General features: G+C 31.9%; 2 protein-coding genes across 4 annotated transcripts; one reads left to right on the forward strand and one right to left on the reverse strand.

Moving 5' to 3' along the window:
• Window positions 1-2,965: 2,965 nt before the first annotated feature.
• Window positions 2,966-13,503, forward strand: LOC127255437 (inactive poly [ADP-ribose] polymerase RCD1). 3 transcript variants are annotated; one of them, XM_051280951.1, is made up of 8 exons: window positions 2,966-3,107; window positions 5,253-5,315; window positions 7,614-8,826; window positions 9,077-9,318; window positions 10,324-10,397; window positions 12,224-12,358; window positions 12,447-12,542; window positions 13,293-13,503. In XM_051280951.1, exons 3-8 carry the CDS (start codon window positions 7,733-7,735, stop codon window positions 13,323-13,325), a joined length of 1,674 nt encoding a protein of 557 aa, XP_051136908.1. In that variant the 5' UTR covers window positions 2,966-3,107; window positions 5,253-5,315; window positions 7,614-7,732; the 3' UTR covers window positions 13,326-13,503. The 3 variants fall into 3 exon arrangements, with proteins under 3 accessions (XP_051136908.1, XP_051136909.1, XP_051136910.1); XM_051280952.1 differs by having other exon boundaries at window positions 2,987-3,138; XM_051280953.1 differs by lacking the exon at window positions 2,966-3,107 and adding an exon at window positions 3,172-3,621.
• A 3,868-nt stretch (window positions 13,504-17,371) lies between these two features.
• On the reverse strand, window positions 17,372-22,658 carry LOC127255918 (probable inactive shikimate kinase like 2, chloroplastic). Its single transcript, XM_051281692.1, has 8 exons — window positions 22,378-22,658; window positions 20,952-21,139; window positions 20,682-20,876; window positions 20,211-20,272; window positions 19,437-19,503; window positions 19,206-19,324; window positions 18,320-18,496; window positions 17,372-17,836 (listed from the first exon to the last, which is right to left on the reverse strand). Exons 1-8 carry the CDS (start codon window positions 22,573-22,575, stop codon window positions 17,715-17,717), a joined length of 1,128 nt encoding a protein of 375 aa, XP_051137649.1. The 5' UTR covers window positions 22,576-22,658; the 3' UTR covers window positions 17,372-17,714.
• Between the last annotated feature and the right edge of the window lie 1,792 nt (window positions 22,659-24,450).

A 24,450-nucleotide genomic window follows, 5' to 3' on the forward strand; every position in this document is an offset into this window, starting at 1 on the left:
ACATGACTCTGTATGGAGACAATATGATAGGCAGACATAGAGACATGCTGACAAGTACAAGAATCCATCCCACGAAATTGGTGTTGCTCAATTCACTAGATATACCAAACATACCACCGTAGCACACAATATCAATTACTACCAGAGTATCGTATGAAACTCATGTTGAAGGAATTGCTTTGGGAACCACAAACATAGATTAGCTGCAGTAAAGATAGTCTCTATCGACGATCCGACAACTCCAACAACTCAGTATGTGCTCCACATGCATGTTATAAACTTTAATTTCCCGTACAAATCTATCAATCACACGACGGAAAGACGAGACAAACGAAATGTGCTACAAAAAGAATTACAAAAGAGAGTAAGGATTTTGTTGTAAAGAAAACAATCTAAATGAAGGATTGCATGGTAGATAAGGCCAATCAAGCGATGACGAAAGCCAGAGACTACAAGGATTACAGAATTGAGAAAACGAATAAATGCTACGACAGGAAAAATCGCAGAATTGAGGGGCACAATGGCGGATGTAGTGAAAAGGACAAGGAATAATAAAAGTATAACAACAAGAAGAAGAAGAAAGAGAAGACAATAAATGAAACTACAAAAGGAAGACGAGTGGCGGCGGTTGTGACTTTAGGATTTTTGTTTTTACTTTTTAATTAAAATTATTATATAAAATTATTATTTTTATGATATAATATAAGAAAATTTGTACTCGCTTCGCTCCATCTTAGTTATTTGATTTTTTTTATAGATATAGAAATTTAAGCAATGATATAACTAGTAAATAATTAAGAAATGAATAAATAAAAATAATTATAATTAAGATTAATATAATTAATACATTTAGTTAAAATTTTAAAAATTATAAATTATAAAATTTAACGTATGTATGATTAACTGTATAATTTTTTTTTTTAAAATGATAAATTATGCAAGACAAATATAAATGAAAAATATAAACAAATCATGTGGGACGAAAAAAATATCTATTTAATATTTTAGTTTGAATTATTATTATTTTTTATGTGAGGGATAAAAAAATATAATACTCCCTCCGTCCTAGAATTATAGTTTGGGTTATTGTTTGACACGAGATTTAAGAAATATTGATATTATATTAGTATTGGGTAAAAAGTATGAGTAAAAAACTTTTTTGCCCTTATGAGTGTATTAGTGTAAAAAGTAGTGACAATTGTGTAATAATAATGAAAAAGTAAGGATAGTTTTATAATGATATGATTATATATGAAAATAAGACTATTATTTTGAAACGGATAAAAATGATAAACATAACTATTGTATTGAGACGTAGGGAATATAAAAAATAGTAGTACTTTTTTTGGCAAAACTGCCTATATCCCCATTGTGGTTTGGAAACTTGGCGCCATTTTCCTCCGTACTTTAAAAACTGCGCGGTTTCTCCCCTGTATTTTCAGAAATGTTGCACACTCTCCCCATTGATCAATTTTACCTAACGGTGTTAAATTTTATATGTAATGGATCGTTATACCCGTCAATTAAATATCTCACATAACTTTCTCTCACTTCTCTCCTACCACTCGTCCCCTCCCCACCGACATCTATCCCCACCATCCCCCCTAAAGTCGCCGCAGCTCCAATCGAAACTTCAGGTTCCGACCACGATTCCGCGGCGGCGGTCTCCCCCGGCGGTTGCGGTCACAATTTCAGCCAAGAACAAGTCTGTCATTCCTTCCTCTTCAGCGATATCACGGGTATTCAACTTGTTATCGCGATTTAGGGCATTTCACGGGTTATTTTCTACCTCGTTCGTTTTTTTTTTTCACGGGTTAGGGCATTTCTTCATTTTTCCTTTGCTTTCACGGACTATGGCAATTTCGGGTTGAGAAGTTCTTCGATTTGTCATAGAAGTGGATTTTGGGTTTCGGTCTGTAAATAAATGATGATATATTATCATTATTATTGAAATGTCATCAAAATCTGTTAGAATCATTGCTTAATTGAATAAAAGATTTCAGCACAATAGTCTTGCTGTAATTGGGGAACAAAAGTTCAATTCTGTAGTTATTTCATTGTCCGTAAATAAAGATGAAACAAGTGATTATATATATATATAAATAAGTAAAATTAAGAAGAAAGTGGAATGAATTAATAAATAAAAATGTGGATTATATTAAGGGTAAGGTTTAACGGATATGATGAAAGACTTTGATAATGAGGTGATGATAGTGAGGTGAGTTGAGTGACAAGTAAGAAGAAATAATTTCTTTTAACAACGGTGACGACGACGACTCATGAATTATCATATTCTTCTTCATCTTCATCTTCTTCTTCTTCTTAATGGGAGTGGAAGGATTAATTAAGAAATTTGGGTAGTTTAAGAGAAGCAACAACAAGTCTACTCGTTTACTCCACGCGTGTATTCTATCTTCCGTTTTTTTTGCCATTTGAAGAGTTAGACGCAAAGTTTTTGAAAACACAAGGGAATACTACGCCGTTTTTAAAATACAAAGAAAAACGATGCCAAATTTTCAAACCACATGGGATATAGAATTTGCCTACTTTTTTTCTCAAAAGAAGGTGCTTTTTTCATTTTTTGTCCACTTTTTTAAGCATATAAATATATGTAGTATAATATTAAAATATAAAAAATCTATCTAAAAAAAGCTAACGGCAATAGGATTGACTTCCTACATCATCATTTCTGCACTTACGAAAATACCCTTGGCATGAATGAAGAACTTCAGCGCCTTTCTCGATGTAATAATACATTTTTTAATTGATTTACTGTATTATTTTTATTTTTTTTTTCATTTCAATTGATATACTTTTATTTTTATAAGTATTTATTTTAATATATTTAACAAATTATTTTGCAAGGCTTGAAGGGCAAATTCGTAAAAGAGTAGCTTGAGGCGGCGGCGGTGGTCCCTCCAAGTCCCACAGGCAGCTCTCGCATTTTCCACGTCGTTTCGCCTACTTGTCTTTGTCATCAATTGTTTATTCAATTTTATCTTAGGGTTGCAAAAATCGCACAGCGGCGGATGGGAAGACGAGCGACGCACGACGACGATACACCGCGAAATTAATTCGACGACAACTCTGTATATGTTTGTCTATATGTGAGTATCGATTTCGAGGGGATGATTTTGTGTATGTGTTCTTCTCTGGATTTTGGGGGGTTTTATTCAGCCTTTTCTTTTAGGTTTTGTCGGTGGGATTTGATCTTTTTAGATCTACGATTTGTGTGTGGTTGTTTCTTCAATTTTATAGTTTGATTGTGGATTCTGTGGCCAGAGGAGTTACAATTGTGTTGAGAAAATGGAAAAATGGTGTTTCTTATTGCTACATGTAAAAAGTCAATCGCTTTGGATGTCGGTTGTACTTTTCAATTAAATCTACATATTTTGTTGGTGGCCGTGCCGTGTGAGATTTTTAGGGTTTGTTTGATCGGTTAATCATTTAGTTCGAAGACCTGGATGGTTGCTGCTTGTTATCTTCACCAACGTTGTCGGGGTTTTGGTTAGATCTGCTTTGATTCTTGGAGGGTTTGGTCGAATAGGTGATGTGATGGACATAATTTGAAAATTATATAGTAATTTGTGTGGTTGCTCGTGCTGGAACTTCTGCGGACAGGTATCTGTAGTTCACAGAAATTGGAAAAAAAATGCTGTGTTGTGTTGCATAAGGTTGTCAAACATGGTGTTTACCTTTACTCAAATGAACAAGTCTCTACAAGGTGCTTGCAATCCACATGCAAATAAGCTCTGAGTTTGATTCTCCGGGGCTGGTGGTCTTGCCTTTTTATCTAAAATACTTTGTGATACTTTGGCTTTTACTTCCCAGATTTTATTATTTATACTCTTTATTTCCCCAAAAAAAAAAAAAAAAACATTTTACTCTCACAAAACATCACAACAAACATTGTTTAAATACAAAATCCAAACCAAATCTTCCCCATCAAAATTGAAAGAATCACATGATGAGTATTCATCTATGATGCAAAATGAAGATTCCAATGCTTTTATAAGCAAAGAGTATATCAAAAATAATATTTTATGCATATACAAGTAAGGATGTTTGGTTTATTCAATTGAAGTATCTAGCTAAACTCACTTTAGATTACTTTTCATGTTTTTAATATGAATTCGACATAGTTTTTTTTTTCTTTCCTTTTTTTTTAATAAAATAATTGTTCAAATAAAATAGGCAAAATTGCTCATAATTCACCCCTTGCCATCTACACATAGTAGAGCATATGCGACACACGCCAATAATGTGAATTTCAAAGTTGGCATACTTCATTGATACAATAGTATTGACGTGTGTTTCATACACTCTTAAATGTAGCCGGTGGGGTTTGATGCAACATTTTGGAAAATATGGGGGTGTCACACAATATTTAAAGCACAAGGTAGAATTATGCGGAGTTTTCAAACCAAAGGTTGATTTTGGGCAATTTCGCCAATAAAGTTAAATGAAAAAAAGAACTTGTGTATTCAGTTTCGTACTCCAAAATCTTTGGTATAAGACTTCTTTTGGTTGCACACTTGTAAAATTTCTTGAGGTAATCAATACTAACAACAATGATTTTGTGTCTTTTTATTCCTCTGATTGAACTGAAAAATATAGTTTATGTTGTAACTTAAAAATACAATGACACTGTAATTCGGTTAAAGTATTTATACATGTTTGAGAATTTAGAGATTATTATTATTTTATTTTTTTCAGTCATCTATGTGATTTTTGTGCTTGGCATCTATAAGGAATATGGGCCATATGGGCCATATGCTGTTTTGCTGTACGATCGTGGTTCCACGCCCAATGTTAATAACCAAAATCCAGGAATTTTTTTGTGTCATATTTATGTATATTTGTCTGGCCTGTGCTTCCATTTTTGCTAGTTGCAGTTTGTTATATTTATCACCATTATCAAAATGATGTTTGTTTATATGTTTCATTAACTAAAAAACTTGAGATATGATAAGAGAAAAAATCTGAATGAGTTTGGCTACCATTAAGTGTACCTTGGTGCTTATATCTTCATTATGATTACATTTTATGAAATTGATCTACAATATGAAGTGTTAACTTTGTAGCAGTTGCAATAATTTAGAAAAAAGAGTTTTATGTTCTTCTTTTTTTCATCAAGAGAGGCCTTTGTCAATATATTTATGCTCCTGCATTGATTGCATAAATATTCCTGAACATATTATGGATTGGTTTTATACTTAAATCTGTATGTTCCCATCTTTTACTGGATGCAGGTATATACCTAGTGTAGCTAGCGTGTTACCCCTGCCAGGAGATGATTTGCCTACCTGGGAAAGGTGAAAGTTCTTTTTTTTTTTTTGCGAACCATGGAGGTGGTTTTCTATGCATGCAAATATTAACTCTTGTGTTCATATTGTATGTTTTTCTTTTCTTTTTAAATACTTTTAGATGTTTACAAAATGCATTGGGAAGATCCATTACTACACTCATGTCGTAAATGTTGGCACGTTGCAGCTGATCTATATAGAATAAACTTTTGGAATATGTACTTCTGGATTTTTATAAACTGCTGTGTATTTTTATAAGAGAGGATTATGTCTTTATCAGCTTAGAGTATATTTTTCTATTTTGGGTATAGGGTAGAATATTACTTTATATAAAATAATGGTAATATTTTAAAAATGTAGCAACTATTATTTTTTATGTTTATTTTTTATCGGATAGTAAATTAATTTTATTGATAGGTAAGTTTTGGCTACAATATAAATTAACTGGATAGATAGACGGAAGCTATAGAAAAGCTTATAAATTGATGTTAACTTTAGCGTCATGCTTAGAGCACTTGCAACGGCAGCATCGGGTAGATCAGCAATTTAAAAAAATAAAATAAATAAAAATGCTGAGATCTCCTCTCCCCTGCATCTCTACAAGATGCTAGGAAGATTTTTACATTTTGCCATGTGTCCTATTTTAATTGGGACACATGACATATCTATATGATATAAATATTATAAATGTATATATGTTGTTTTTTGGAATTTATTTTAAAGGTGTGTTTGTTTGGGGGTTTGGATTTTGAGTTGGGATTTGAATAGTAAAAATTTTGAATTTGAATAGTTGTATGATATGATATAAATAGGTGTTGATGTGATGTTTTGAATGTAAAATTGATTTTTAGTATAATATAAAAAATGAAAAATAAGTGTTTGATTTGATGTTTTTGGGGGGGGGGGGGGGAAAATTGGATGAATAGTGTAAATCCAATCCAATCCCCCGGACAAACACACCCTAAATGTATTATTATAATTAATTTTGTAATATTTTTATAATATATAAAATTTTGCATTCTACAAATGATATTAATATTATATATATTTTGATTAATTTAAATGATAACTATAATAATTAAAATGTAACACAATATTTTGATAATTTAATTAATTTTTAAAAAATAAATAATATGATGACATTAATTGTTATTTAATAAATTAAATATTTACAAATAGTATTAATTCATTGATTGATTAATTATATAATTAAGAAAAAGTTAAAATATAGAAATAAATTTTTTTTGAGGAGTATCTTTTATTGTGGGTATAAAATGAAGAGGGAAATCTCGTTGCGGATGGTCTTAGCGAAATGGTCTGCCATCTCATTTGCACTTACGGAAATATGGTGGAATTTAATGAGGGGTATCTTTTCATTGAAGAGTTGAAACTTGTTGAAGTCTAAGTTCAATTCTAGGGAAGTGTAGAGCCAAGGATCCATTTGAAAACATTTATTGTATTGCATTTGTTAGATTAGACACATTTATTATGATTAGTTAGGCCCATTTAGGCTACGTATATTTACTTGTAATAGTTCCTAGTATGTACTTCATTATTGAAAAAATAGAATTCCAATGTACATGATGTAGAACACATATGTGCATGGCATTTACCACCTTTATTAAGGTTTAAGTCATCACACCCACCATAGCTGCCTCTGCCATTGGTGCCGTCACCTCCCTAGAAACCCTAATTTTTCTCCCAACAGTTCCAACATGGCTTCCGCCCAGACATGTCGGACTTGTAATTGTAGCCGTTTTTCGACCTATTTTTTATGCCGCCTTCAGACATGCACCATCCCGAGGCGTTCATGATGTCACAACATGTTGATTGGTGTAGCCATAGTCTTGCATGTGCCACACGCTCTGTCGCCATGTTCTGCCATCTTTTCGTTGGATTAAACCAGATTTACGCTGTAGTGATGTCTGTCATTATTGAATGAGTTGATGGACTGATGAATCATTTAATCTTTTGATGTCTATTCAAATGAATCATTGGATACATGCTTCTGTTTGTGGCCAAGATTGTACTTGGATATACCACCCTAGATTTCTTATTTGGTAAATAGATTTGATGCACCCTAAAATTTGTAGCTAGAATGTCTTTCATTCTACTTAATTGTCTAGGTTTCCCCATGCAAACACTGCTGTGCTTTGTTATTATTTTAACAGTAATGCCAACAATTGACTTTTGTGCTCATAGGCTGTAGTTTCCTATCAAACTGATTGGTGCTTGCATTGTTCTTATTATATCTTATATCCAGAAGTGTGGTATGCAGTATATCTGAACATTTAATTTCATACTCAGGTTTTCTCCAGTTCTCTTAACAGTTTTGTCTTGTTGAGATAAAGTCTGAAGTAAGCTGTACAAAACTCTTTCCTTGCTACTTTTGGTTGTTTTGGTGGACATTGATCCATTAGGTAAAAATGAACTCAAAGTTCGAAAAGGTATTGGATAGTAGTCGACGAATTGTTGTTGATCTGAAGAGAAAGCAGTCTGATGGAGGCATAATCTCTTCTGCTGGAGGTTCTCAGCTGCTGATACCCCTGCATTCTGTTCCCAGGCATTATGACCATAATCTTACCAAGCGAAGGAAATTGGATGGACCTAAAACCAAGTGCTGTAACTGTGGTTTTACGTCAGGAAAACACCTACTTAAAAACTATAATAATTTCAAGAAAACTGGAATTCTGCATCGATTGATGTATTATTACAATGATGAATGGAACGATTTCTCCCAGGATGTTATTGCATTTGCTAACAAAGATCTTCTGAGTCAGAAACCTGTGATCGAGGTGGAGGTTAATGAAAACAAGGTTTTATTAGACTTCTTGCATATGATGCTGATAGATCTGAACACAGGTTTGCATCAATCTATTGCTTGGATTGATGTCTCTGGAAAGTGTTTCTTCCCCGAGGTGGTTAATGAATGTGATGAGCTGCGTAATTGTCATAATGAAATTGCGGTTGATGACTGGTTGGTAACTGAGCCCCAGGAATCCAACAATATCAATTTGCATTTGGAGATTGAAATACATGGAGGAAATGATGAGTCTAGTGGAGAGTCTAATGTTATTGTCGAGCAAGTAGAAGTTCATGAGAATGATGCACTTGACATCAATAGTTATGCCAGGGCATCAAATATGGTAGTTGATGACAAGCTTGTGAATAATCAACCAATAGAAGAAAACATGATCATGATGCATGATCCTGTACCTGGTTCTTTGGATTCGGACACCATAAAGAAGATCTTCTTCAAAACAATTAGCTCAACTGATGCAGAGATTGTTGAGGTTCTTCATGGCATGAGCAACACACGGTTGGAACTTTTCATGAAACAGGCTGAAATGACTAGACGTTGCCGTGGGGATGCTAATATCCGATATGCTTGGCTCCCTTGTTCTAGCAGAGTTGTTTCATCTATATTGAAGTATGGAGTAAGCCATTATGAATCATTCAAAACTAAGCTATTGTATGGTGCAGGGATATATCTAATTCCTGCAAATGGCACTCAGACCAGGTATGACTAGTATTTCATTTTATCTTATAGTTATATTTTGTCGTTTCTGTTGGCGGTTAATTCCTCCCATCGCACAGGAGCTGATTTGATGATATTATGTTTTTGGTTGACATGTTATATGATGGCCTATCATATTGGCATTCCATATAGCCAAATAAATTATTTCTATATGAAATTCTCAATCAATACTGTATCCTGGTCTGGATGTTTATCTGTTTTGTATCACTTCTTTTTTCCTATGTTTTTCCAGAATCCAAGATTTTGATGTTGACGAAAATGAAACACGACATATGGTACTTTGTCGTGTTATAATGGGGAATATGGAGCCTATTTGCTGTGGATCTAGACAATTCCATCCTAGTAGTGATGAATTTGATAGCGGTGTTGACAATGTTCAAAATCCTAAGCACTATGTTATATGGACTATGAATATGAACTCTCACATCTTCCCGGAGTGTGTCGTTAGTTTCAAGATGATCTCAGATTCTGAAGGTGATATCTGATATCTTGTATTTATCTTGTTCCTTTTCCGTGTGATTGTGTTTGTGTACAAGACATCTTTAGAGCCTGCAGCCGTGTTTTGTAGCCCACAATGTTATCTACGATGGTATCTTTCATTCTCTCTTGAATTTGTGGAATCCTTTGAATCAGTTTAACTGAGCTGATGAATATTAACTTTGTTTCTTTTTTAGCATTAATTAATTTCTTAGTACACAGGTTTTGTGTTTCTCCTTTTGCGGACTTGATATTAATTTTAGTTCCAATTAACATTAATTATTTTATTAAAGTTGAAAAAGCATTATCTGTTATTTTATCAATAATAAATTACATCGCGAAAGTTGTACGGGTGTGTTTGTTTGGAGGTTTGGTTTTTTTGTTGGGATTTAAATAGTAATTTTTGAATTGGCATAGTTGTACGATGTGATATAAATAGAAGTTGATGTGATATTATAAATGTAAAATTAATTTTTAGTATAATATAGAAAATAAAAAATAGATTTTTGATTTGATATTTTTGAGGAAAATTATTTTATGAATAAATTTGATAAAATGTGATAAAAGAAGGGTGTGTTTGTTTGTGGGTTTGAGTTTTTTAGTTTGGATTTTTTAATAGTAAAAAGTTGAATTTGAATAGTTGTTTAATGTAATATATATAGAGGTTGATGCGATGTTTTTAATGTAAAATAAATTTATAGTATAATATAAAAAAGAAAAGTAATTGTTTGATTTGATATTTTTGGTGGGAAAAAAGGATCTGAATAGTAAAAATTTCTGGTAAAACCCACAAAAGAACACAACCAAATACACCCGTAGAGTTATCTATTTTTACTTCTCCGTACAGTGACAAGCTTACATGCAATATGTTCTAGTAGTCTAGATATTTAGTGTTTTCATGGACTCACATATATTAGCGGAAAACTAATCACTATCTCACTTTGAACTGTTTAACGGCATGGGTTGTTTAGTCCTTGAGATAATTTCTTGATGCTTCTGCAGAGCTTGTGTTTGGAAAGGAGAGGGTTGATCAAATGAGCTTCGGTACTTGTTTTGAAGGACCACATGCTGCACAGGTGATGTATTTTGTAATGAAGTGTATTGTGGTTGCTGTATCTTCTTCATATTACTTATATTATTCTGTGTTTGGAAAAATTACGACCACCACATCACCTATGAAGTTGTAGTATCTATCTATAGTTTCACATAGTGTGGCTTGACATCATTCCAAGTTTTGATAAAATCCTGGTCTAGTATGGACTCAGTAATGAGTGTGGGCCACTTAAATGAGGGGCCTATACTCATTAATATTTTTAAAAGATATAATAATATATAAATTTAATTATATATTAACTATTTCTTAATTTTATTTAAATTAATTTGTGTTAGTAATATATAAATATTTTTCTGTTAAGTCTTCTTTTTTATTTCATAAAAGTTTATTCTTTATAAAATAACATACATACTTACTATACTTTTATTAAAATATAATTTTAAAAATATTTTAATACTCATTTAATTTATTTTTCATCAAATATTGTAAATCAAATTTATTTTTATATCAATCAATATCAATTGTCCCATAATCCTTACAAATTCAAAATTCATCCGAACATCTCAACTGGCTTAATTCAAATTATTGAGTCCAAAAAAATCTCTGGATTCTAAATACAATTCCGAAAGCAACCAAACATACCCTTCATTTTCCTTTCCATAGTTTCCTTTATACGTGAAAAGCCGTGAGCTCTGTTTGCTTATGTTCTTAACTTTGTTTTCGCACCATTAACAAAATAATTTCCCTTATAAAAACACATCATTAAACACCTATTTAAAATATTATCTGAAAACATATTCTTTCTTGAAAACATCACATCCGACATCAAATCCAATACTTACTTTTATTCAATTTCTTTTTTTTACTATTTCCAAAACAACAAAAAATACGAAAATACTTTCAAAATATATCTAAACACAGCCAGCTTTTGGATGTACTAGTTATTGCATGAAACAAGGCTCAATGTTGTTAAGCAATTCATGTGGAGGCTAACTGTTAAGCAATATGCAGAAGGCAAAATGCTTTTTGTCAAAGAGCAACTGGATTGCTATGCCACTAATGGTTTCAAAGGGAAAGAAATCTGGGGAAACTGCCTCAGTTCAAAATGATGTCATGTGGCACGACATTGGCGTTGCTTGATCCAGAAAATTTTGATGGTTTTGTTGCGATTGCTTTTTTTGGATCGCATGAGCTGCATACCTATTTTGCCTTGCAATTAAAATGCTGCTAGGTTTCAAATTTTTTCTCTGCAAAACTATCCTAACCTTATAACCTATTATGTAAACACGGGTTTTTATGCCTTCTGTTACTTGTGTATCCAATCATTTTATTGGATAACTGATGAAATCTGTTTGAAATCAGGTTAGAAAACTTGTTTACTAATGATCCTTAGTAGTAATTAGGTATTGAGGTTTAATGGTGGTGTTTGAACCTTGGACGCTGTGGCCTAAGGGATGGGGTGGCTGCAAACCGCTACTGAGCATGAAAAATGTGCAACATGATATATACAAAGAAAATAATGCTTTTGAATAATTGTGCTCTTTGATTTTAATGATATTATGATAGTATTCCATAACTTTTATGCCTGCTTTGAAATATTTATGTTCTTTATTTGTCTCTAATATATGATTGAGCATCTATTTTCCGGAGTATTCCTGGTTTCTGTTATGTGATATGTTGCCTTTCAAATCTCCTCTTATAAAATTCCACTCCTGGGCTTTCTTTATTGGCTGGATGGGCCAGTTTTTTAGGATGCTGTATTTGATTGTTCTCGATGCTCCACTAATTTGAAATGAAGCTAGCATGCTTTGCTCATTTTTGGTACTTAAATAGAGCTATTTGTATCAGATGTATGGACTTCCGAATCAAGCAAAAGGTCCAAAGAGCCCTTGGATGCCTTTTCCTATGCTATTCGCTGCCATATCAAGCAAAATAATTCCGCGAAACATGGAGCTTGTGAAGATCAACTATGTTTTATTCAGGGTTTGTCTATCAACCCTTCTGTGCAACTAATGTCAATGTTTTTTATTTTTACTTTGGCATTTGAGTCCCTGTCTCATGGTGTTGCCAGAATAAAAGGTTTAGCCGGGATGAATTTGTGAGGAGGTTGAGGGTGATTGTTGGTGATGATTTGCTGAAGGCTGCAATAACAAGTCTTCAGGCCAAGGTAATTAGCTTCTCAAGCATCTCTTAAGGTAATATTGTGCTTGCTATGTATATCATTGTAGGTTACCATTTGTCTTCTGGCATTCAATATTAAATCGCAGTTCCACATGCTTACTGGACTTCCTGTTTGCCATTTTAGAGTATAGTGTTGCATACCTGTCCAATTTAATATCTTCAGTGATCGTTGACACAACTAAGCTTTATCATCATGGATCCAGATATATTTTTTACTAAAAAAAACATCAAATTAAACACTTATTTTTAATTTGTATATTATATTAAAAGTTAATTTTATATTTACTAGAACATATCAATATCTATTTTTATTGCATTATACAACTATTTTAATTTCAAGTTTTACTATTCAAAATTCAAACGTCAACCACATACAATTGGTTTAGAATGGTGAAATTTTGAATTGAAATAGTTGTTTGATGCGATATAAATATGTGTTGATGTGATATTTTGAATGTAAAATTAAATTTTAGTATAATATAATAAATAAAAATATTTGTTTGATTTGATTATTTTTGTGGGAAAAATTTTGGGATAGTAAAACCTTTTAAAAACCCCACAAACACACTTGCTTTGGAAATTTTAATTTATGATTTTTATTATATTATGTTTTGGCACATCCATGAGTCCTGAATAGGTTTTGGCATTGTCTTTGAAGTGATATCCTTTTTGTTCCGGCACTTGTACCTTGAATTTGATGCAATTTCAAACAGATATGCATTTTGGATTTCTGCAGATGTCATATGGATCAGATGTGGAAACAGCCTAGTGCTGGAGGCGGTGTTTGCGAAAGGTAGCTGGTGAATATCTCCTCTGTTTTTATAATGGTTTGTGTGGTTGGTTATGTTCTGTGAATGCTGGTACTGAATGTTTTAGGTACTCATTACTGTGGTAACTTCTGCTAGTTTGAACCTTCAATAAGTAAATGAAACTTGTGTTTTGTGCTCTGGGTAAATGTAGGATGTGTTTTGTCCTGCACATTATGCACATTAGTCATGCTTTTTTTTTTGAATAACGTGGGAACTCGCATCCGCTATTTGACGAGGCAGAATCTAATAGTCAGCAAACTAGGTGCGAACAATGTATGGTAAGCAAGCATATTAGTCATGCTTGATAGTACAAAGTTTGTGTCTTGCCCATTTCAATGTATATTTTAGAAGTTGACACTTTATTTTAACAATATATACATTTTTTTTAAAAAAAAGTATACTTTTTATGCAACTGGAGCATATATTTGTTGACATCACCATCTTTTGTATATTGATAACCTAATGTTTTTATGCTTGGAAGCATGGTTGTGCCATGGCGTCCCGGCGGTATGGCGCGCTAATCTTTAGTCCAATCCAAGCCCTAACCAGAATCCAGGCCTACACCTACCTGAACCGGACTTGAACCGGTCTAAATCTAAAACCGTTTTTGAAATCTATTTGATTCGAATTGTTGCCTCTCTTCCACCGCCGCAGTTGCTTGTAAATCTCCTCTGCATTTCTGCTGCTCCGCCGCTCAAAACCGAGCCAGTAGTCATGATAGTCGTCATCGAGTATTGATATTTATATGCTTTATTTTGTATTTATTTTTTATATTATTATTATTCTATTATTATCTATTAGTATTAACTGTATATATTATATATTATATTACTATTATTAGTTAGTATTTTAGTGATAATTATTTATATATATACTTTATTTGTTAATATTATTTATTTTATTTTGTATCATATTTTTTATATTTTGTTAAATATTCTATTTATTTTGTATTATTTTGATATATTGATATAAAAATATTTATAGGATTTAATTTGCTATGGCTGAAAGTGAAGATTCATCTAAGGATCTAAAAAGAAAAGTCAAATCAAATTATCCGGGTTGCTTGGAAATTTTAGAGATATAGAAAAGTGTTAAAAACTACTGAAGAAATTTGGAATGAGATGCAGGAGTTTTTAAAGAAAAGACGGTAGAAAAGCAGTTCAGTCGTGTTGAGTTACATGACGACGATGATGTTGACGTTGATGTGAATGTACAAGGAACAAGGCAAGGGGTATCGCACGACTTCGTTTTTTATTCTAGTTTGAGTACCTTAAGCAAGAGGAAGCATTTGTAATCTGCATTAAATTTTCTATAATGTCGTCACAAAATGGAAAAGAAGGCAAGACAGTTGCCTCAATGATTAGAAGAACTCCGTAAGAAGTTATTGAGCAAAGAATATTGGAAGCGTGTACGAGGAGAAACGAGGAGATCAAAAGATTTCATAAAAATATTGCCTTTTTTTTTTTTTTTTAATGAAAATGACATACTATCTAATATGACAAAGTCGAAATCTTAAGATAATGATCGAGTCGGCGGGGCAGATGAGACCGGGTGTAAAAGGTCTAAGTTATCATGAATTACGAGATCCTCTTTTAGAGAAGACGATGAAAAAGACACAAACGCATAAGGGAAAATATGTTATTGCTTAGAAGTAATACAGTTGTTCACTTATGGCTGACAGGTGGGCGGATAAAAGAGGGTGAAATCTGATTAATTTCTTTGTCAATAGCCCATAAGGTATAGTTTTTTGAGTCGATTGATGCATTAAGCTAAGCCCAAGTTGCATCATTATTGGCGGATTTATTTTATACGAAAATTGAAGAAATTGGCAAAGAATACATGATTCAGTAGCTCATTACCTTGATTTTATGTTGAAAGATATTAGGAAATTATCTATTTTTCGGGCAAAGATTGACAATGCGATAAGAGTTACTATGTATATCTATGAGCACATAAGGCTCCTTAATGTGATGTAGGAAAATACAGACGACAGTGATCTTGTGAGGCTTAGGCCTACCCAGTTCCTTTACTTTGCAGAGCTTATATAAGCAATAGAGATGCTTTTAAGCAACTTATTTTTTTTAGTGAAGATTGGATTATATTGAAATTGGCTAATACAAATGCCGGGAGATTAGTAGCAAATACGGTATCGTCTTCTCCCTTTTGGACTGACTTGGAGTATTGTATAAGAGCATCCCATCCACTTCTAATTGTTTTGAGGATTGTTGACGGGGATGAGAAGCCAACGATACCGGAGCTTGCAGTAGCAATGAATGAAACTAAAAAGAAAATCAAAGAACATTTTGAGAAAAAGCCAAATTTATTGAAATAAGTTATGCATATTATCGATAGTCGGTCGGAGGATCAAATGGAAGTCGAGTTGTACGGGGCTGCATTGTTTTTTAATCCTTCTAAGTACTTTGATCTCAAAGTTAGTAATAATGCATATGCTCGTAAGGCACGGACTATGTTTAATGATGCTCTTGAGAAAATGATCACGGATGATGAATTGCAAATAAAGATTTGTAATCAAGTTGATGATTATTATAATATGAGGGAAGTCTCGGAAAATAGTTGACTATCAAGCAACAAAAGACAAAAATTCCTCGTAAGTATTTAATTTTTATAATTTCTATTTTATGTATTTAGTTATATTTTCAATTTTCTTTAAATGTCGAACTAAATATGTTTTTTTAATATTTTACAATTTTAGTTGATTTCACTTCGAGGTCCAATCACTTGACTTCCGTATAATTAGTTTTTGTTGTTCGTCTTCTGAGTGTAAATGTAATTGGAGATAATTCGAATTTGTAAGTGCTTAATTACTTATGTAAATAATATATTAAACCTTGATGCTATCGTAGTTATATACTGATATATTATAATTTATTTCTTTTTAGATTCACTCGAAAAAATAAAATAGATTGGAGCATATGAGATTGAACGATTTAGTTTTCGTTTAATACAATTGAAAAATTGCGAATAGAATTCAAAAGAGGCGTGAGGAAAGATGGAACTTTAATCCTTTGGTGTTGGAGGAATTTGAATGGGATAATGAATAGGTTCTCGACACCAATGATGTAGTTCATTCGAAAGAGGATCTTACACGGAGTCATTTTTATGAAGCCATGAGTGTATCGACCAATCTTTAACGGCACAATATTCCTAAAAGGGTAAACATCGGTGTTGGAATTGGAACTCCCATTTGCAGATATATGAATAATGACTTAGTTTCCCTAACAGTTCGAGCTTTTAGGTACGACGGTCATTAGCATTCGACATAGTATCAGAGCAAAATATTTATATTTAAAAATATAAAGTGAACAAATCTTATATTGATATCCGTTCTAATTTAAAGTATCATTTTTGTCTGTCACATTGAAAAATATTTAAAAGTAATCATATACTAATACAAAACTATTAACTTTTATTTAAATTAAAAATATATTATTATATATATAATTATTTTTTTATATGAAAAAGTTATTTGTTTTTTTTAATAATCGCAACCGCTACTTGTCGATTGCGCTCTGATTAAACTTTCTGCCGAACTTAATACCCTGCAAGTTAGGTCCAATAAGACAAGTCACACTAAATCGAGTACGTGTGGCATGTTTATCTTATATATTTTGAATCTCAGTTTCATGTGTTCACCTATCTCTTCGTTATTGTTTTGCATTTTTTATTTTGAACATATTTTTTAGTTTTTTAACCTTTAATATTCAAAAGTAGGAACATTTTCAATTATATTAAATTAAATGGACAAGCTCATCTTTCCCTTTCCAACCTATATGTCAACACACAACATTGAAAATAGTTGAAAATTTACTTGTTCATTATTCATACCTCAATTTCACAATAAACATTTTTACTCAGACCCCAATTATACCTTCACTTTGTTGTTTATTTACTATTCCTTTACCTTAAATTGACTGCCTGCCCATCCAACAAAGTTCAAATTTAAACTCACATTTGGAGCTGCATTAATACATACAGAGGAACCCTATAAAAGTAAACATTAGTAGGTAATCTCATTTTGCTTCAAAGCCGGAATTCGATCTTTTAACCGCATATACTCGAAGGCGCCTTCAATCAAATCCAACTACAAATAACATGATCGGAAATGAAGGCTTTCGAGGAATTAACAATATATAGAGTTGCAAAAAAAGTTGCATTTGTTAAAAACAAATGCGAAAAATTCACCGAGCCAGAGGTGCTAACAGTATACGAGGCACGAACAATACAGACAAACCATATTTACTACCATCTACCGAACTGATGTATAGGGCAACAAAACTTACCGAATTAAAGTAGAAACAACATGTTTCTTGCTTAATATATTCCAAGTGCTATGATGGAAGGGGAGCAGATACATCAGCTTCAGCAGCCTCGCTGGACGGATCCCAACCGGGTGGTTTGATGTCCGGCCAATCTCCACGGCATCCCAGTCTTACATACAGACTTTTTCTACCTTCAACAGAGCAAACTTTTCTCAGTAATTCGACATTCAATTCAGGAGAAATCGCTTGACCCATCATTGCTATGAGGAGAGTGATTTATAAACAATTTAAGTAAGATCTTTTGGCAATTTTTTAAAAAAATTTAACTGTTCAACTTTCATGATTTCTTATAAAGATAAACTATTCCTTCTCACAAAACCCAAATTCATAAAAAAAAATCACCAACCAAACAGACTTAGCTATCTGATCATTTTCGTTTTTTAAAAATTTTTATATTAGACGGGCGAAAGTGAAATCATTGAAATGTGTTTCTTTACTTAGGATCCTTACAAATAAGTGGAAAGATAATGCTGTTCTAAGAATCTCAATTCTCAGCTACAAAAGTTCGCCTTGACTCAAGTATTGACATCAAAACATTTTGATTCTATATTGCTGGAAGTTGCTAAGAAAAAGGAAAAGTATCGATTGGAAAATGGTGTAAACAGGTAATGCACCTGGCAGATTTTTATCTGACAAAATCAAGCGCTTGAGAGCACTCAGCGAAGCCTGGGATATGGATTTGGAATAGGATGCATCCCAACCTCCGAGCTTCACTACCACTTCAGCATTAGCATACCCTAGAATGTCGTCTTGAAAGTTCTTCTTAGCTTCTTCTTTGGCTGACACTTCATCTGATATCATAATTTCAAAGAATAATGAAGTAAGATTAGCTACTGTAGGTGATTCCCGTACCACATGTACCTAAACATATTACATAACTTTTTTTTTTTTTTAGCAAGATATCGTAGTTTTCCATTTGACTACATGGAATTGATTTAAATATGTAAGAATCATCACTATATGGAATGATGGAATAACAAACATGGTGTCTCTTACAGTAAAAAATGAAGACAAAGATTGGAAGACAATGAGACCAGTTTCCCATAAAATTAGAAATTTGAAATGTAATATATAGCCCAATCACAATCAAAATGCTTCTGAAATGACATCCAGGAATCCACATACTTAAAATAGGTTTAAAATATACATTCAGGGGATTGTTACAATACGTTGTTAGGTACTCAATGCAATAAGAAATATCCATGTGACAGGCAACAGGTCAAAAACTTACCTCTACTCTGTTTTATACTACACTCTATTAATTTCACGCTACGCTCCTTCAAGAAGGGTTAAAGAAAGTTGGTTGATTATATAAATCTTGGTAGGAAGTTAGTGTAGAGCTATTTCATGGTTTTTATAACAATCCAACACATTATGTATGAATGAATCATGTTATCAGGACACTAAACAAGGAAAATATATCATTATGCTATTGTGCTTGCAGAATTTACACTCGAATAAAATTCTCACAACTGTAATCTATTGATGAATAATCATCACCTGCTGCTTCAGATTGAGACAACCATACAGTAAATCCTGCAAAAAGATGCTGCCATTTATTTGGCCTGCTGGCAGCACCACGTTTTGCTCCTAATGTTGCAACAACTGCTCTGGCTTGGCTGAAAACTCCATGATTGAAAAACAATTAATTTCATAGCCCACAATGGTGCAATGTGTATACATGGACAAAAAACTTCACAGCCAAGTATTGATGAGTAGATGCAAATGTACCTGCTCAGACTTTCTAATATAATGCCTTCTGCTTCTGCAACAGCATCAGGACCCTCTTCAGCCTCCCCTGCAAATGGACTTTATACATTAAAGCACTACCAAATGTAAAAAACTGAGATATTAAGGACTTTGTTTGACGAAGTGCAAGGTGTGGGATGACAGTAATTACTTGAAATAGTTTATTGGAATTCATAGATGTTTAATACAGTAACATACAATGCATTAGTTGCATTAGAAGTTGTTCTATGAGATTGTCTAAGACAATTTATTAGTTGATAGTTTTGTAACATACAAAGAACTACACGAATAATAACATACATGTCTTGATTAGAGGAGACTCTAACAAATGCTGTCATAGTTAGTATGTACTTAAGAAATGAGTAAATGGGCAAACATTTACACTTCTACTGAGTTAATTGTTTTCTAACTTTCTTTCTCTTGTGCCATGTCAATATTGCAAATAGTGTTGCAAACTAACTCTTCACGACTGGTCCTGATTCATGTCTCCTTTTGTTTATAACATAGTAAACTTTTCACTTTTTACAGAATCACCTACATTCTTGCTTCTTGATCATACAATAGGTTGCCATTAGGCACTTGATTAGTTGAGAAAAGAAGGAAACAGCAATGACATTGTTTTCTAGTGTTGCAGATGGGTTAAAATACATGATGCCTTTTCTATTGATGTAGCACATTAAATATGTAGGCACATATATGTGTGTGTGTGTGTGTGTGTAGAGAGAGAGAGAGAGATTCACAAACTCTCTTATATACATGCATCGATGGTTTTTTTGGTATATTGCTCCAGAAGCTCCTCTGTGCTAAGGGGCGTATATCTGTCAAAACAGAAGAAGAATCTTGAGTAATGTCACAAATGTGGGGCCAAGAAGTTGAGCTCAGCTAACTATAAACCAAAAAGGATACTCCCTTAATGTATAACTACATTTGAGAATTAAGGAAGATGAGAAAAGCAAGTGAACAGAGAACTGAACCAGATACACCTAGAATGGGAAATGTGATATACGACTGATGGGGAGCATCTGAAGTGCTATGTCCAAGAAAATTTAACAATGACTTGAGAGCAATAGAACTCTATAAAGGGAAAAAAACCAAAATGAAAAAATAAATAAATAAAAGAGAAGAACAGGGGATGGCTAAAGGAAGGAGGACAATAATATTTATGGCACAAGCATATACGATAATAATAATTATATTTAATCCCTTGTTCTATTGAGCTATACATACCCAAGTCCAACAGCTAATTCTCGAGCAATCTTGTAGTTGATTTCTGTTGACTCTCCAACTAAAAAAACTGACGTCCCTTTAAGTAATTGTGCTACTCCCATTGTTAAGGATTCCCACGATTCCATGATGTCAGGCCATTTTAATTCTGGGTCTTGCTTCTTCAGACTTACAATTAGTTGAGAATCATCAATATACCTGTCATAGAAAACAATCTAGAATTCAGATAAAATAAAATAAATTATTCGTCGCAACAGGCACAACTGGTGATACCATATTGTTTCAGAAGGCTTTATCGTTCCATAGAGACAACTAGTATCCAGAAGTGTCTTCAGATATCCGGGATACTGCACATTTATTACCAGAGAGCTTTCACTTGCATCTACAAAAATCTCCCCCGGACTTAGGATTTCTGCTCCAAGTTCCAGTCTCAACTCTATCTCAGATGAGTCATCATGAAACTGCACCGAAGATTATTATGTTGTACAGCAATAAATAAGTTTGGTTCAACAAGATCTTCGAAAGCTTTAAAGAGCAAAAGAGGGTACACTAGGGTGTGTTCTTTTGGGGGACTTGCCCAGATTTCTACTATTCATCTAATTTTTTCCCACCAAAAATATCAAATCAAACACCTATTTTTTATTTTTATATTGTACTAAAAATCAATTTTACATTCAAAACATCACATCAACACCTATTTATATCACATCATACAACTATTCCAATTCAAAAATTTTACTATTCAAATCTCAATTCAAAATCCAAACTCCCAAACAAACACACCCTAAGCTAAATAGGCTCATGAAGATAAAGCAGTTGTCTTTCCAAAAGCTTCATCATATAAGTCTCGTAGAAGTTATTAGTTACTAATGAAAAGCTACTTGGGCCGTTGGAAATGATACAAACAAAGGTTGACATGCAGATGCTGATAAGCCATAAACTAGGAGCAAACTTCTATAATCGAAATACCATACTGGAAGGATCAAAATAAATATTAATGTTTTATTTTTATTATCATTTTCTTTTTAAGTATTCAAGGAATTTCCAATGCTAAATGCAGCCACAATTGAGTATTTTGCTTTTACAGTCAACATATTTTTCACTTGGCTACAATAATCCATTTCTGTACCATGCTCTGCAAATCTGATTGTAAACCATTAACAATATTTTGTCAAGTTCGAAAGGTTTTGATCATTTTCAAGACCTCTGAGAACGGAAGCAGCAATCCAATTGTTAAGTACAAATGTTTGTTTAATTGGAGTAAAACATAGTAAAACATTTTATCCCCATACAATTTTATTATCCTTACAAAACAAATATATTTCCTATCATGCATAATTTTTAAGGACAGAGGGAGTATTTAACTTCCTGAATGTTAACTGGCAGAGAAAGAAATGGAAAGACGACGAATTGAGATTATTTTCTTTCGAGAAGTGCTACATTTTTCCTAGCAACAACTCCCAAGGCTTCACAATTTAAGCAACAAAGCTCTTAATAAAGTAAAAAACAATAACAATATTGCTAGGCTTTCAAATTTGCTCGCACGAATCCACACAATTCAGATTATCTTCTGCTCACTTTTGTTGGTATCAAAACACAAAGAATAAATAACTAAATAAAATCCAAAAATTCAAAACCTAATTCTAATTAAGCATTCCTTACGAATTACATATGCGTATAATTGATAAACGAAACTTACCTCGTAGTGAGTTGTGGCTGTGGAAACAACTGGAGTGCTGCTACAGCGTAGGCTACGTTTGCTGTGGAGAAGCGATGCAGGATGTCGATGGATTGGGGAAAGCAGGAATTTGGGAATTGGCAAGGATGGAAGAGTTTTGGGAACGAAAACTGAGCTTCTGATTGGGTGCAGAGAGAGGAAGCTATTGGCTGTGGCCATTTTTGCTGCATCTATCCATTCGACCTCATATTTAAATCTTTATTTATATATGTGCGTTCATGTGTTTTTCACATTTCGGTAGTCAAGACAAGAGTGAGTGTAATTTTTTTCCACTCGTATAATATCTGACATTTTTCTTGTATTTCTTACAATATTTTTTTTCCAAATATTATTTTATGCTTTCGGCAATTCTATTATGGCATGGTTATTAAATTAAATAATTAATTTTATTTTTTATATTATAATGATAATAAATTTTATATTTAAAATTATTTATACGAAATAATTATTAAATTTTAAATTCAAAAATCAAATCTACAAAGAAATACGCCCTTATAAATTAAAAAGAAAAAATAGAGAGAAAAAAATACCAACATAATCAAATAAACTTTATATACTAATATTTTTATAAAGTGGCTTTGTTTGGGTGTTTTGATTTTGAGATTTAATTTGAATATTAAAATTTTGAATTTAAATAATTATTTGATTGGACGATATAAATAAAAATGGATGTGATTCTTAAAATATAAAATTAATTTTTAGTATAATGTAAAATATATATATATTTGATTTAATGTTTTAAAAAAAAATTATAAATAGTAAAAGTAAATTAAGATTAGTCAAACGATTAAACTTAAATTAATACTCCCTCTGTCCTTAGCTATGTGTCAATGTACATTTCTACATATCTCATGTCTTTTCTTTTAAAAAATAATTATATATTTTAATTTTATTAAAACAAAAATTAATTTATAATTTTTAAATTTTAATTAAACTAATTAAATATTTTAATCTTAATAATATACAATTATATTTAGAGTAGACAAACATAGACATCATCCGAAAATCCAATCGGATCCCAACATAAAAAACTTTGCTAGGACTTAAAAAATATGCCAGAAAATTGGGTTGTGTTTGGCCCAGCCCAGCCCGGCCCAGTTATAAATTAATATAATTTTTAAAAATAATTTTATAAATATATTAATAAATAAATTTAAGTAAAAAAAAATGTATGTATTCACTGGTTAAGTTCTTGTGAGTTCACTACAAAAATAAACACGGTCCGAAAATAAGATTTGAATTTGACATGAAAATTTAAGCCAACAGTCAGCCAGCCCGATTTTCCGGCTCTAATTATATTATACATTAGTTATTTTCATTAATATATTTTTTATTAATTATATTTCTCTTAAATTTAGTAGTAAATTATAGTATTAAATAGTAAAAATTTTAAATTTAAATAATAAGTTAATTCATTATAAATAGAAGTTGATGAAATTAAAATTGATTTTTTTAGCATACAATAAAAAAAATATGAAACTTTGATTTAATATAAAGAAAAACAGAAAATTGTAACTTTTTTTTACTTTGATTTAATATAAAGAAAAACAGAAAATTGTAACTTTTTTTTTTTCAAAAATTTCTAACCAAAGACCCTTAAAGCTCCTTCAACATACAATATGTACTCAAATAGTTTTGTTTTTTTCTTTTTCAACATTAAATTTAAATTTATTTTTTTTATTATTTTAATTATCATACAGAAAATTATAAAATATTGCATTTAAATTATTATTAAAATAACAAATCAAATTAGAAAAAAAAAAAAACAAAAAAACACTGAAAATATATTTTATCACCCCTATATATATCTCTATAAGTAGACAACCCCTATATATATCTCTATAAATAGACACAGCATGCATGTATAGATGAAGAGTATGTTTTTATTTTATTTTATTTTATTTTTTAAAATTTTTGTTTAAATAGTATTTTTGATATATTTTTTTTTTGGTCTAGGATTAGATGACCCATTTACTTAGATAAGTTATGATAAAGAAATTTAAACAGTGTAAATTAGTAAATTATTAATAATAA

The sequence above is a fragment of the Andrographis paniculata genome, unplaced genomic scaffold (assembly GCF_009805555.1).
Source record: "Andrographis paniculata isolate CXL003 unplaced genomic scaffold, ASM980555v1 Contig54END, whole genome shotgun sequence".
Taxonomy (NCBI): domain Eukaryota; kingdom Viridiplantae; phylum Streptophyta; class Magnoliopsida; order Lamiales; family Acanthaceae; genus Andrographis; species Andrographis paniculata.